Below are 15,318 nucleotides of genomic sequence, written 5' to 3'. Positions count from 1 at the left end.
AGTTTGGAGGGGTAGTTTTTAGGGGTGGGGACAGTTTTAGGTCTCAAGGCGGCAGTCAGGGAAGTTTTAAGAGCTGGGGTTGGGTTTGGGGTAGATTTTAGGGGTGGAGGTCAGTTTTAGGGTTCAGAACAGGGGATCAGGGCAATCTTTTTAAATGGGGAGGAGTTTTAGGGATCAGGGTGGGGTTTGGGGTGGAGTTTTTACAGGTGGGGGTCAGATTTTCAGGCTTAGGGTGGGGGGTCAGGGTGTTTTTTTTAGAGGGTGCAGGGTTTTAGTCCTCAGAGTGGGGGACGGGGTAGGGGTAGTTTTAAAGACACCACAGTGGTACATTCTAGGGCTCAGACCAGGAGGACTGGGTCAGGGAATTATTTTGTAGGGGTAGGGCATGGGTGGGGGGAGGGGCAGGGTAGTTTAAAGGCTGGGCAATGTCAGTTTTAGGGACCAGGGCAGGGGGGCGATGTAGTGAGATAGGATTTTAGAGCTTAGGGTGGGGAGGGGTGTCGGAGTAGTCACAATTTGCCATGCACACCACTTTAGCAAACATGCCTTGACAACAAACTTAATTGTAAAGGCCTGCGTGGTAAAGGCATGCGTGGTAAAGGAATGCTTGGTTAAGACTCATTTGTGGTTGTAACTGCATTGTAGAGGCAAGTGTGGTTCAGTCATGCATGCTTCTATCATGCAACACCTTTCCAGGTCTTGGCATAGGACCATCAACAACGTTCCATGCAGATTGTGTAAGACCGGGAAGGAGGACATCATCCACTTAATGCACCTGTGCCCTGGTCTGCTGCCTGAAAGAAGAACGATTTCTCAGCCAATGTGGTATATGTACATGCAGGTAAGCGGTAATTGCTTATCTCAAGGCAACGGACACTGCCTTCAATAGTAATTCCACTACATTTTTAAAACTAGAGGCAGTTAAACTAGAATCAAGTGAACTGCAGCCTCTGTTTATTGTTTTATTAAAAACCTGTTTATAAACGAGGCTTTAAAAACAGTGGCTAGCAATGTTTGTTTCACATGCATGTTTGTAGCTTACGTCTTTTTGGGTAGCACTATGGGGTTCTAAATAAAAACTTTGTTGCCAATAAGTTTACTTAACCATCACTTTGGAATAGAAAACGTAGATATACACCCCAGGTTGCACCCATGAGGCCTTCTTAGGCTAAACTTCACTTGCTCTTTATCTGGTACGTTAGAAGCAGCTCAGATTGTCTTTTTCTATTGATGTTTGTATTTAAAATCATATGTGCAGAATTCCATCAGCAGCTCTTGTGTTTTGCGTTTTATACCATGTGTTTTATGTATTTTTCTCATGATCAAATTGTAAAAACTTTTCAACAAAACAAGTTTAAGCACTATGTTGATATGCATTTCAAGGGACTTAAATGTCTAAATAAAGAACTTTACTACTACTCCAGCCAAGGGCTTGAGTGACATCCATACCAGAATGTGAAGGAGAATGAATCTTCCCAAGAGTTGTAGGGTGAAATAGGCGATGGCTTTCTCCACAGGTAAATATAAGTGTTTTCCTGCTGAGAAAACAATTGCTGTGTGCTTGTACTTAGGTGCCGATTATGATTTTGGGCGGAAGCCTCCTCATGACAGTCGGTATCTCCTCAACCGTGTCGGAGACCTTCCAACAGACTTGGTCGGTTTACATTCTGCCCACCCGATTACAATGTTCTTAGTTGGAAAGTGAAACGCACAGTCATTCCAAATCGGTTCTGACCGGCTCTTGAAGTATTCGTGTCGGTTGGAACCACATCGTACACCCCTAGGGACAGCGTTTCAATCCTCTGGATTATGATGTCTATTTCCAACAGTCGTTCCGCGTCAGCCTCTCTGACATGGAAAGGCTGTCAGAAAGTAACTTAGGGAGATCCTAGCAGGGCTCCCTTCATCCTGCAACCTCTGTTTGTGGGCCAAGGGGGTACCTAAGGGACCCCCCTGTAAAACCTTCATTTTGTGGCAGGCACCCTGGGGTGCCAGCGACAGGGTGCAGGGTTTTACACACACACACCCCATTTGCCCATAGGATCCTGTGTTATGGCTGGTAGTCGGGCAAAAGAAGAGCTCCCATAGGAAACAATGGGAATCTGACCCAACAGTGTTCAGTCGCATTGTAATGCAGGGGGCAGAACCACTGACTGCAAGTCGGTTGGTCCCGATTCCGAGTCGGTGTCGGTCGGATGTTTTCCACCAGGAATCGTAGTCGCAAGTGTACACTTATTCCATAGGGGATTATACACAGGAGTGGCCCCTGTTGGTAAAAGCAGTGGGGTGGGGGGAGCCAACAGACAATGATGAGGGGAAATTAAATAAATAATTTCCCTTGTTGTCACCTGTCGGGTCCCCCCATCTCCCTGCCCCACCGTTCTTAACTGCACGGGCCCCTCCTGATTATACAGTCTTAAAAAAGTCATAACAGGTCCAAGTCTATACCAGCTAGCCTGCATCTGGAGTTGGTGTTCAGTAGTACTCATTTGTGAATCGCAGAACAGTACTTTAACAATTTGTTTTCAGTAATTGAGCCTTTCGGATCTAAGAATGCAAGTGTTGCCGTCTTGTCATGGCTGGATAAGGGAACATGTGCAGAAAAAAAGAGTATAGCAACAAAACCTTATGAATTGCACAGGTTTTTGCAAATACAAAAAAAATGTAGGGATAATGGGTACAGTGTAAAAAAGCCTTGAATGCTCTACTCCACATGAATAAGGGTAGCATTGAGCTAATGGTTGAAATTGTCCAAGATATTTTATGACTCATTCTTAAAATAATTACAGAACAATCTGTTATACCTTCTTTAATTCCACAGCCATAGGCAAACTTGTTTCACGTTTCAGCACACAAAGAATAACACGCATTGACAAAGTCAATAGGTCTAGCATTGACCGCCAGCCTTTGGGCTGTTTTCTTTCTCTGTTTATTTTTATCATGATTTTTGCAAAACAAGGGTGAACAGCAATAATGTTTTTGTGGTCTCAAAAAACATTGCTACAGTAGCCCATGGCACGTAAGGGAATTCCTTTGTGCATGGATGTCTTCTGTGGGAATTTCTTTGTGCATCAAAGGGCAGAATGCTAACCATCACAGTAAAGGTAGCCAATATGCTGAAGTGAGCTTACCTACTGCCCCATGCTGCAGGCTGTAGTAGGCACATGAATAATATGAATAAAAAAATATTAAAAACTGTTTAAAAAGTCTTTAATTTTGCAGAGGTATTTGTCTTCCAAGAATTCAAAATTCCCACCAGGCCAAAACCTTAATTTTTTAAATGAGAGGTGACTTTAAAACCTGATTTATGTTGCTCTAACTATTAAAGATGGAAAAAGTAAAACAAATTATCTAATTTTGCATTGAATAAAAGTTTCATTTAAAAAAATACTTACTGCACCATCCTGCATTGAAATTCCTGTTGGGGTCAGTTCCGATGCAGTCGCTGTTAGCATTTCTGGATCGAGTCTTCCTCCACATACGGTTCTACAGTCAAATGTTAGATGTAGGAACATTAAGTGAGGATGTTGTTCTAAAACAGGTCAAGTGTTTTCTGAAGGGCATCCATACTTACATTAGTCCATGTGTAGGAGTAACCATCAGCATTCACAACAGGCAAGACGTAGAAGTCTAGATTGTCAAGGAGGTTGGTCATCTGAGTTTCAGTCCCATACGTGCGAACAGCCTTTTTATCAAGAAAATATATTTGTTATTTTTTATTTTATATAATAGGTTTTTAGTTCAGGTGAAGAAAGGGTTTTCTGGCTAAAAACGCAATAATATTGTTCGATGTAATAAGAATTTAGGCCACAAATTGGGTTCACCTGCATCTGAATTACCTCTGCGTTCACTAATGACATTGTCTCGGGTGGCTAGTGGCAGGAATATTTCTTACTTCATGTTTAAGAACTTGAAATAATTACAGCTCAATGCAGTGATATAATCTGATGTGCTATGGTGAAATGCTTCAGTGGCCCATGCAGGTAAGAGCGGTGGGGCAGTGGGTCCGGGTCGCGGGGGATTTCAACAGACAACTAGGGAAAATGTATTTGTTTAATTTTGCCTCATAGTCGTCTGTTGAATCCCCACCAACGCGGCCCCACGATCTTACCTGCATGGGCTGCGGATAGCCAGAGTATGTTAAAGAAATGTGTGTTTCTGAATTTTGAAAAGACTTTGTCAGGGGCGTAACACAGGCCCCCCGCATCCCCCGCGGGGCGGGGGGCCCGAGCTGCAGGGGGCCCCCTCAGCACAGTAGTCAGGCCCAATAGCTCGGATGAAATCCGGAGCGGGGGCCCCTCTGTGTGCCTGGCAGGGGGGCCTCTTCAACGTTCTTTACGCCACTGGACTTTGTTGCATATTTCGCACAGCAAACCTTTTCATGGCTCGGTTTGTTAGCGCCAAGCCACGCCCTTGGCTCTGCTCTGGCCCGGCTCTCCCTATTAATTTTTTTGCTCATTCGCCTCTATTGTGAATACCACAGGATTAAAATATGCAGGAGGTCACTGCACGAATACTGCACTTCTCAGACCACCAACAGACACTTTGCTGGGAACACCCACAACTCATCTCATCTCTTTACGTGGTATCTATCCACGTCTCATCTATTTATATGGCAGCTGCGGCCATGTTAGGGCCAGAGGCACAGTCAACTAAAAGAGAGAACTACTTGGCCCGAAAATGGCCGCCATGTAAACAGAAGTTGTCATGTGTTACCACCAAATGACACCACCCCTATTGCACGTGTGGAACTTACAATGAGGGCCACTGGAATCATGTGACAGAGGAGAACCAAATTATGCAGCAGGATTGACTAAATTATGCAGTAAGAATAGGTATCAGCCTGGGCTCATCATCCTATGATTCTGGGCAAGTCGCTCCAGGCCCAAGATCACTGCGCGTGAGTACAACAACACCCTGAAGGCCAGGCTGTAAGCACCCAAGCAATAGCTTCTACCTTTCTTAATATCTAATCTTGAGTGAATTTGCAATTTGTGTACATGCAACTCGTGTATCTTTTATGTAATTCATGTACTCTGAAGTCCTTGTGTAATGTAACTGGTTTTATTGTAAAGCGCTCTGACACCTTCGGGTAGAGTCTGTGCTATATAAAAATGCATAAATAAATAAATCTTCTAAGTCCGTTTTATGAATGTGGACAAGCTTCAGGGTTAGTGGTATTTCTGTAGGTAGAAGATACCCACCCACATGTCTTGATGCATCCCTTTGGGTTCTACAGGCAAAGGTTCAGTGCTATTGCTACAGATAGATGTGACTTGTGCTTGTTGTCTCCTTGTTTATTCCAGATTCGCAGAACTAAGCCAGGTAAACTCCTATCTCATTGCTGGCTTTCAAGCATATGGCAGGCACACAGCAACAGTAAGTCACAGTAAGTTGTATGTGAATCTTTCTACCAATGAAGGACTCGTAGGGAAAACATGTGGATTGGTCATTTGTGAGGTACTAAATTCAGTGGCATAGATGTTCATAAAGACAAGTTCATGTAAATTGTACTTCCATTAAAGAAGTATTGCAAAATATCATTGGAACGTGGTATAGTGAATGTATACAGTGTAAGCATTGTTCATGGCATTCTCCTATTTTAATGTTTACGGTTTTCATGCGGACAGTATATTTACCTCTTTCACAAACCACTGACAGAAAGCAGGGGAAATCCACTCCCTGGCATGGAAGCCACAGTCAATAAAAATGGCTTTTTTATTTGGAGCACTTTTTCCAACCTGTTGGGCAATAAAGGAAAAAATTAGAGAAGTTGTTCCAGGTATGGTCGTGACAATTGATCGTGTAAGGCACATGCGTGGGAGGTATTTACCACAGGCCTAACACAGGACTGTTAATTCTCCCTCAAAAAGTGTAATAGGTGAAACATCGACACGCCAGTCTCATATTTTTGCTTTACAGTTATGAGTCACATTTCCCAGAATAACTACTTGCTGTATAAGTAATATTAAGGTAATAACCAGCAGAATTTACTCTAAACGGTGGTCGTACTGAAAAACGAATATTATTGGTATTTCTGCTAATAAAGAAATATGATTGTTTGCTACCATTTGTTCTTGGCAGCTATTCTGCAACAGATAGTTAAAATGCTGAAGGCGAACTTTTTCATGATGTCCTTTGTTTTGTCTCTGTTTGACTCGCTCTCATTGATAGTCAATAGATAGTCAAACAAGTATCTCTGTGAGCTAATAATGAATGTGCTACTTTACCTTTGTATTAAACAATGGAGCGAAATGTTAGTGCTAAAGCAAGTTAGCAAACTGTCTGGTTTTGAAAAGCATCATGTAGAAAAAAATTACAGATACAACTTTCCATAACTTATATGGAACCATGGGACATTGGGCCAGATGCACGACCATTCCATTTTGTGAGCCGCAAATTGTGACGTTTTGCAACTTGTAATTTGCGACTTGCAAAATGGAATGCACAACAGTGTCTCAGACACTGATTGCGATTTCTAATGGGGCTGCTAAAGACCTACCTCATTAATATTAATGAGGTAGGCCGCAATTTGTGACCCCTTTGGAATCTCACATGAATATAGCATGTTACAACGCATGTCAATACATCACATGCCACAACAACGCAGTTGTTACAACGACCTCGTTGTTAGTACGCAATACCTTTCGATCTCAAGTCATTACAACGACTTGCTGAATGGGGGTCGCGCTGGACTTAGGAATAGTATTATTTACTATTCCTACTCCAGTTTGTGCAACAGCAGGAGAGGTGTTGGATTTTATATCCAATACCTTTGCGCCCCCTACAGCAAGTCATTGTAATGACTTGCGCTGTAAAAGTATTGCTTACTAACAACGTGATTGTTGTAGCGGCCGGGTTGTAATAGCACTGCGTTGTGGAAACAGCGTTGTAAATGCTGTTTCCCGACCCAAATATCACAGGGGTGATGGCCTGCTGGGGACAGCAGACCACCATGTCTGTGTTTGCTTTTTAAAATAAAGTAACTTTTTTTTTTTCAAATGCAGCCCGTTTTCCTTAAAGTAAAATGGGATGCGTTTAAAAGAAAAAATGAAAGTTTTCTTTTCATTTTTTAAGGGGAGGCAGTGGTCTTTGAGACCACTGCCTGCTCTTAAACAATATTTTTGCAGATATACACAAAGGGGACGTGGTGCCCTCGGGATCCCTTCCTGTTTGCGACTGGCTTACCACATACTTGAAGTAGGTGGTAAATGCAATTGTTTTGCAAGCACATTTTCAGTAGGAAAACAATCATACCTACCAGTGCGACTCACTATTGGGAAGGGACGCCCTTGGCACACCCCTTCCTAATATCAGCTTGCAAACCTTATTTTGCAAGTCAGTAATAGGTTACTGACTGGCAAAATAGGATTTGCACATACCACAACCCCTTCTAGGGTTCGCAAATGGGCCAATTATCCATTTGTGACCGCTAAAAAGGGTTATACATCTGGCCTATTATGTACAAAACACTGGTCGAAATATAACTGGTCTCAAATTGTAACCAGAGTGGAATTTTGCAAATATTGAAGAGTTATTTCGGCAATTGCAACTTTCTCCAATTAAATGCTATCACAGGGATGGTCATCAGCTCAGCAAACATAATGAGACGATGGACGGAGCACTGAAACTTTTCAGACACTCTGCCCCAGCCACAGATCTGGGATGAATCCATCATTATTCTTTAGCTCAATTTGCCACCCCAGTTCAGATCCAGCTATGTGCAAATCAGTCTTGATCATGTGCCTCATGGAACAGTCCAGCCTGAACTGCCAAGCCATTTCTTCCCTGGACCAGAAACAAGCATCCAGGGTCCGGTTTCAGGGTAACACCCCTCGTGAGTCAGGCTAGCTTGAATCCAGTGGCAAAATGAGCAAGGAACTCACGTCTGGGCATACCCTGCCATCTTAGGGTGAACAAAGCAAACACAACAAGACGATGGACGGAGCGCTGAAACTTTTCAGACACTCACCCCCAGTCACAGATCTGGGTTGAATCCATCATCATTCCTTAGCTCACTTCACCACCCCAGTTCAGACCCAGCTATATGCAAATCGGTCTTGACCCTGTGCCTCATGGGAACAGTCCAGCCGAACTGCCAAGCCATGTCTTGTCTGGATTGGAAACAAGCATCCTGGGACTGGTTTCTGGGTAACACCCCTCCTCAGCCAGGCTAGCTTGAATCCAGTGGCAAAATGAGCAAGGGACCCATGTCTGGGCATACCCTGCCATCTTAGGGCAAACCAAGCAAACACAACAAGACGAGGACGCAGCACTGAAACTTTTCGGACACTCACCCCCAGTCACAGATCTGGTGTTGAATCCATCATTGCTCTTTAGCTCACTCCGCCACCCCAGTTCAGACCCAGCTATAAGCAAATCAGTCTTGACCCTGTGCCTCATGGCAACAGTCCAGCCCGAAATGCCAAGCCAGGTTTTACCTGGACCGGAAACAAGCATCCTGGGACCGGTTTCGGGGTAACACCCCTCATCAGCCAGGCTTGCCGGAATCCAGTGGCTAAGTGAGCAAGGGACCCACGTCTGTGCATAGGTCAGCAGACCCCCACATCTGTGATTGCATTTAAATCAAGTATTTGTTTTTTAAAGCAGCCTGTTTTCCTTAACAGTAATGTGCATGTGTTTAAAAAAATGCGAACATTTTTTAGTAATGTACAAGCAGATGGGGAGCCTTCCCCTTTGCAAGTGGCCCAGCATCCCAACTCAGTTTTGGTTGCTAAACATTGCTACATCTCTTAAAGAATCAGTATTTAGAAAGGACACCAACAATACTCCGCTTCCAAATAGTGATTTCTTATCTCAATTGGGTCAACCCAGTTATGATTTCAGAGCTAAATTCAGTCTTAGTAGGAGTAACGGTATACCCCATTCGGATCTTCACGAAGGATCTTATACATTTACTTCCAACTATCCCAAGTGCTTCAATGTTACATTGTCCCAGAGTTCTGAACCATACAATGTAGCACTAGCTGCTTGGGCCCTATGAATTTCAAGAGTAGGGGACACAGGATAGAATATTGTAATTCTGGCCACCCTATGCGGTCCTGTGATTCAGCAGGACAGTGCTCTTCGTCATTTGTAGATACCAAAATACTCAAATTATACAACTCTCTCAAAAGTGACGTCACCCATAAGCAATATTTTGTGGAGATTAATTGTACAAATTAGTTTTTTTGAGCATTTATCTCAAGGCCAGGGGTACCGAGGAAAATCTCTCTAGAAGAAACATTAAACCCATTTGAGTTTTAGAGATCAGTAGGGTATTGTCTGTGAAGAGTAAGGCCAGGGTATTGTGAGCAGCCAATGCAAGTGAATTGCTTTCTCAACTAAGAAGATAGTCAACATAACTGTTTATAAAAAGAAGAACAAGAGTTGGTGTCAATAGGCAAAACTGGCAGACTCCTCCAATAACTACTGTTTCTCACTAAGTTCCCTATTTGAGTCCCGTCATACCTGTAAAATGTAGCCACATTGTATTAATACTGCACCTAATGTGTTATGCATGTAACAGCAAGAAATCATATGATTGTAAAGTTGTCTGAGGGCCACAACCTCAGGTAAGCACAAATTTGACCTTAGTTTACCTATTGATTTAAACAATGTGCCACATCTTGTGTTAGCTGCCATACACAACATCCAATGGGTGCCAAATTCACCTTTAGAAGGTCTGTTGTATAATGTGAATTTATGCCTTTTTAAAGTTAATTTTTCAATTGCAGAATGATGACCATTGAAAGTGGTTTGGACTTATCATTCTGATGATGATCCCAGATTATCAGAGTTGAAACATTGACACTCTTTTTTCTAGACAAGAATATTGTACCATTGGAGTGTTTTATGTTATAGTCAAAGATTTACTTTTTCTAGACAGATTATAACATTTATTCCCTGATAAATGTGTTCCTACATAAGCGTCTAAAGAATATTGTGAAATGTTTTATTTTATTGTCATTGTTTTCTTCACATCGTGCACTGGTCACTGAGCCTCTCCTTATAATGTTGGCTTGTTATTGTTTGTCAATGTAATTGTTATTAAAAAAATGGTAATCTATAAATAAGGCTCCCTGTTTTCCGTTTTTACTGATTTTTACAGATAAATACAGACAGAAAACCATTTATTTTCCTGTATGTATTTATATGTAAATATGGATAAAAACGTAAATTAGTCTCTTTTTTGAGTGATTCTAAATTCTGTCAGTCATGTCTGTCAGGCCATAAACTGTGTAGATTTACATGTAAGCGGTTAAAAAAGAAAGAAATTATTGTTATGAGGCTTTAACTGCGTATATGCAAAAGGTTGATACCGAAATGCTCATATTTTCATATATGTGCATTGATTTATCATCTGTCGGACTTCATATTATTGAAATCGGGCATACATTCAGACAAGAGTTTACATTTATTGTTTAAATAAATGTGGAAATGTACTATTTTTGCTTCATTTGTCTTACAAAACCCGAAATAAAAATGGATAAATACAGATAAAGTTTGTAAAAAATAAATATGGATAAATATAGTCGGAAATGTCAAGAAAATAAATACCATAAAACCGGGAGCCCTATCTATGAATCAACTTTCCCGTCGTGCTAAACCTCACTGCCCACTCCTTTTTCTCTTTCTCTAATTTACATTAACTGTACTAATGCTTTTCCACTGTTAATCGAATTACTAATATGAGTAGCTAGTAGCTAGTGCGTTTAGAAATACTGTTTAATTTCTCCCAATGTCAATCTAGTCCAGTTGAAAGATGTTCTTACTTGGAATAATGGGAAGCGATTTTAAACAGTAATTGAGTCCTTGGTAGCACTTAAAAATTAAAATTTTAATGTGTCCAAAAAGTGAAAAAAAACTAAGGGAACACCATTTGCAAATTGTATTATTCTGAAGGGGTGTTACAAAATGGTGGCCCACTGACGACAAAGTAGCCACACCTACGAAAGAACTAGAATGTTAACCTAGCACACAAAACATGGAAGTTCAGGGTGACATACTGCTGAGCAAAACTACCCTGCAAATATTCAGGCTTCTCTTCTGCAGGCTGAGCTTATAGATGGAATTATTCTTCACTGTGCTGATACCCACCTATATTACTATAGATGGAACTAAGACCATATTTAATATTCCTTTTAAGGTCGAGTTAAACACTTAAATTATTGTTCTTTTTGTATACGTGATTGTAAATGAGGAATGTTTGAAAGTTTCCATTGTAATTTGGTATAACTTGCTCTTCATAGTTTGATGAAATAGCGTAATTACTGCAATGACATGTCTGAAATTTGGTTTTAATGAAACAGTAATTTACAGTGCCAGGATACGTTCGCGGGTGAGAGTTCACTTTAGAAATACACATAACATAACTGGCTGCTTGATTAATATTATTTCTCTCTGCTGGACTGAAGGTTTTATAATTATAATCATATTTAGAATGAAAACTAATATGAAATGTCTTAGATGTTCTTGAAATTCGATAATATGAAACTAGGAATACTAAAAGCATATAAATGTAACACAATTTGAAGCTAGACCATGCTGTATTGCCGCTACCACATGTAGCTGCAATTCTACACCCCATAATAGAAACATCCTTTATCATCTATTATAGAAATAGAAATGTTCATTAACTCATGCCATGCAGTTTATTTGACATCCATCCTTTACTGTTTGCAATAAAATGAATTTTGCATTTACTGCATTTCGTGCACAGAAAAGGAAGGAAACAAATAGATAAAGGGAGAAAAAAACTTGGATCCTACAATTTACAACACTAGCAAAGATGCTGAAATCCCATTTGGGCACAGAGCAACTTAATGAATCAACTTTATTTGGAAATAGCTCCCTACCCCTCTTGAAAACCTACTATAGTTTAAGAACAAAACACAATTTTTTTCCAGAGCATCCAATTTTCAGATTTTAGAATGTTTGAGTCATGAAGTTAGGAATAGGGTAGTCTCAATTTGGAGTCGTGGAAAGGATATTCTTTAGCAATTTAAAGCTGATTAGTCCACAAAAATGTAGCATTATATATAAACACACACATGCACACAAATATACCCCATATTTTCTTACTTTCGCTCAATCCACCTCAGTGGGGGATATTCCCAAGAATGGGCGATAATTATCGCCAACCTAGGTTAACGCAATTTTACATAACGCCGTCTATCGCGGTAAACTAACGCTGTGTTAGCGGCGTATTCTCAACATGCAGGCAACAGGCAATAGTATCCCGATAACACATCAAATGTCCATGTTAAAATTACCGGACGCCGATAAAAAAAGAAACCCAAACATGAAAAAAGTGGCGATGGGCCCAACAGCGATAAAAATATCAGCAATAAGTGATAAGCAGCACCAGGGTTGCTATCCCCACATAAGGCGGGAAAAATTACCATAAAAGCTGCAAAAAAAAAATAGAAAAATAAAAACAAAACCCAAACAACTGAGAAGCACCATGGAGGAAGCCGGAGCAATTACAGAGGCCAACCAGAACCCCACAAACCCCCCAGAGGACCAGCCAGGGACCTCAGGGAAGGAGAAAGGCAAGGAGAATAAGAAGAGGAACCCGCGATTCAGTCCACAGGAAAACAAGATCCTGATTATGGAGGTGGTAGAACACCACCACCAACTGTTCATCACCTCTACTGTGTAATTGGCAACTAAAAATGCAATATGGCAGTCCATCTTGGCCAATGTGAATGCAGTCGGAGTGAAGAGAAGGGAAGTGGACGACTGAAAGAAGTGCTGGAGTGATTTGAAGTGCAAAACTAAGCTGAAACTGGCTAACAACCGGAAAGCAGCAAGGCAGACTGGAGGTGGGAGTCCAGCGCCAAAGCAGGAGCTGGATGAGGTGGAAGAAATGGTGTCCACAGTCATCAGTGGGGAGACAGTGGCAGGAGTTGGGGGACCGGACACTGGTCAACATGACCTGACCCAACAGCAACAGGCTGAGTAACGACCAGGGACTGGGGGGACAGGGGAGATGGGAACAATGGCACACATGCAAAATTAAGTATAGCACAGAGCACACCCACAATGACTCTGGATCATGTCCCTGATCTCCTAGGCATACTGCAGCGCACATAGAAACAGCAGGCACCACCGGTCACGGCGGTGGCCTCATGGCAGGGTGAGAGGCGCCGCCCTGGTAGACACGCCCCTGCAGGGGATGACGAGATGTGCGCCGGGTGGCGTGTGATGTAGCCACCTCGTCGCCAGTGTATATTTGGCCGTTGAAGGTGGTCAGACATGTGTGTGTAGGCCTATGGTCAGAATATGACGGACACAGAGACACACGCATTAGTTACTTTGGTGGCCATCCCAGAAATGAACCACGCCCAGAGCCCGTGCTATTTATTCAGGCTGGACTGGTGTATGTCGGCCCAGCCCACTATGCTTACGCTTACAGGGGGGGCAACATATCTACATGTCCAAGGTCTTCCCCACTGCCTGAGATAACATGGTTGCGTCCACTGTCCACAACACTACAAACACCTGCAGCATATGTCCACATGGACATGTCTGTGCTCTGCATACTCAAGACTGTCCAGCACATCACTGCCACACTTGGTATTGTGTACAATCTTATTCATGGGTCACTTGCCTCCTTTGCACATTCTTTGGTTCCCACGTCTCCCCACATTCTGCAATTGTGTGGCAGAGGGGCTATGCCTTTGTGGATGGTTTGTCTACATGTCTGAACCCTGTTACCACAGTTACTTATTTTGTCTTGTCTGGTAGGTGGGCATTTTGGTTGGCATGTTGTATGTGATTTTGTTACGTGTGCATTCCATATTTGTGAGTTGTATGATTGTGGAGTTGAGGTGTGTGGTGTGTTCCATTGGTACTTACCAACGAGTAGTGCATTTCCATAGGTGCCATCCTGAAAGCACTGGTTGATGATGGACTGTCGGAAGATGTAGGAATCATGCACATGGCCTGGGAAGTTGGCGACGACATTGGTGAACAGTCCCCAGTGGTCAACTATTGCCTGCACATTGATGGAATATGTGTGCTTTCTGTTGCGGTAATTGTGTGCAGTGTCGGGAGGGGGAACAAGTATGACATATGTGCAGTTAGTTGCCCCCAACACGTGCGGGAAGCCAGCTATGGTGTAGAAGCCTTGCTTGGTCTCCAGCTGTTCCTGCGCAGTGTGGGGGAAGTGAAGGTGCTGGGGTATCAAGCTGATGATGGCATCCAAGACAGGTGTGAGTAACTTTGATGGGGCTGGCTGCGAGACTCCTCCGACTCTAGCAGTTGTTGGTTGGAAGGTACCAGAGGCCAACAGGTGCAGCACAGCCAGCAGCTTTGTCTGCGGAGGGATCTTGGTTGACCGCTGTGTTGGTACCATCAGCATGTGGGAAATGTGGGTCAGGATGCGGAGGATGGTTGTCCTTTTGAGCCTGTAGTGGTCAATGTCATCCGCTGGCGTTAAGTCTCTGAGGCTAGTGCGTTTTCATAAGGTCTGCTGTCTTGTTCTGCGCTGCCTCTGTGGTAGTCCCGGGGGGGGGTGGTCCTGGGGGTGGGGGTTGTCCTAGGGGTGGTGGCGATGGGTGTTGTGGGCCTCTTGGGTCTGTATGCTACATGATTAGTAGCTCCATGGCATCTGTTGGTCTTCAGATGTGGCTCTGGGCTGGGCTCCCTTTATACTGCAGGTTTTCGTCCAACTTAAGACCAGAAAAAAGCAGGTCTTAAGTCCCTGCTGCTAAGGTGTCTTATCGCCTATTTTTGCATCGGCGATCTGGCTGGTCGTTGAGAATATTGCTAAGTGGTGTTATTGTGAGTTTTTGCATGGGGACGCCTACTCTGCATATGATTAGTGTTAGTTGCCGCTGTCGACCCTGGCGATGTTTTTAGCGCCAGCTATCAAAGGTAAACTGACGATGACGGCTGTTAGCACAGGCTTGTGAATAGGGCGATAAATCTATTGCCACTTCCGTGGCGGAAAAGTGCAGCTAAATCGGCAATGAGTCCTTGAGAATATGCCCCAAAAAGTGCCATGAATTACATGTCTCCTGGTACAGCTTCATGATGGAAATGGCTACCTTTATTTTGTTCTTTCCTCATTAGAAAATGTCAATACTTAGAACTTTATTAGTACTTAGAGCTATATGCCTGGGCTTTCTCAGGGATCCTAGTGGCTTTTTTTCATTTTGATATTCTCATTGCACCCCCAATATCCTTCTCGGGGTGTTAGGTCTTTATTTAGCCCATTATCACTTGCAATGAAACATGCACATACTCCCATGATCTACCATGATCTGATATGTATGTTACTTAAATCTGAATGTAAAATACAAACTGTGA

General features: G+C 42.7%; 1 protein-coding gene across 1 annotated transcript in view; it reads right to left on the bottom strand.

Annotated features, from left to right (window-relative positions):
- LOC146785786 (carboxypeptidase B-like) overlaps window positions 1–15,318 on the bottom strand; it is a 46,904-nt gene that overhangs the window by 19,466 nt on the left and 12,120 nt on the right. The window contains exons 6-8 of the mRNA XM_085635045.1: window positions 5,640–5,741; window positions 3,575–3,685; window positions 3,396–3,486 (exon numbers count right to left, since the gene is read on the bottom strand). Coding sequence (XP_085491171.1) covers window positions 3,396–3,486; window positions 3,575–3,685; window positions 5,640–5,741 — 304 coding nt within the window. The remainder of the gene's footprint in view (window positions 1–3,395; window positions 3,487–3,574; window positions 3,686–5,639; window positions 5,742–15,318) is intronic.

This window comes from Triturus cristatus, chromosome 11, assembly GCF_964204655.1.
Source record: "Triturus cristatus chromosome 11, aTriCri1.1, whole genome shotgun sequence".
NCBI lineage: Eukaryota > Metazoa > Chordata > Amphibia > Caudata > Salamandridae > Triturus > Triturus cristatus.
Note: the sequence above shows the minus strand (reverse complement) of the source record. Positions and strands in the feature narration are given on the sequence as shown.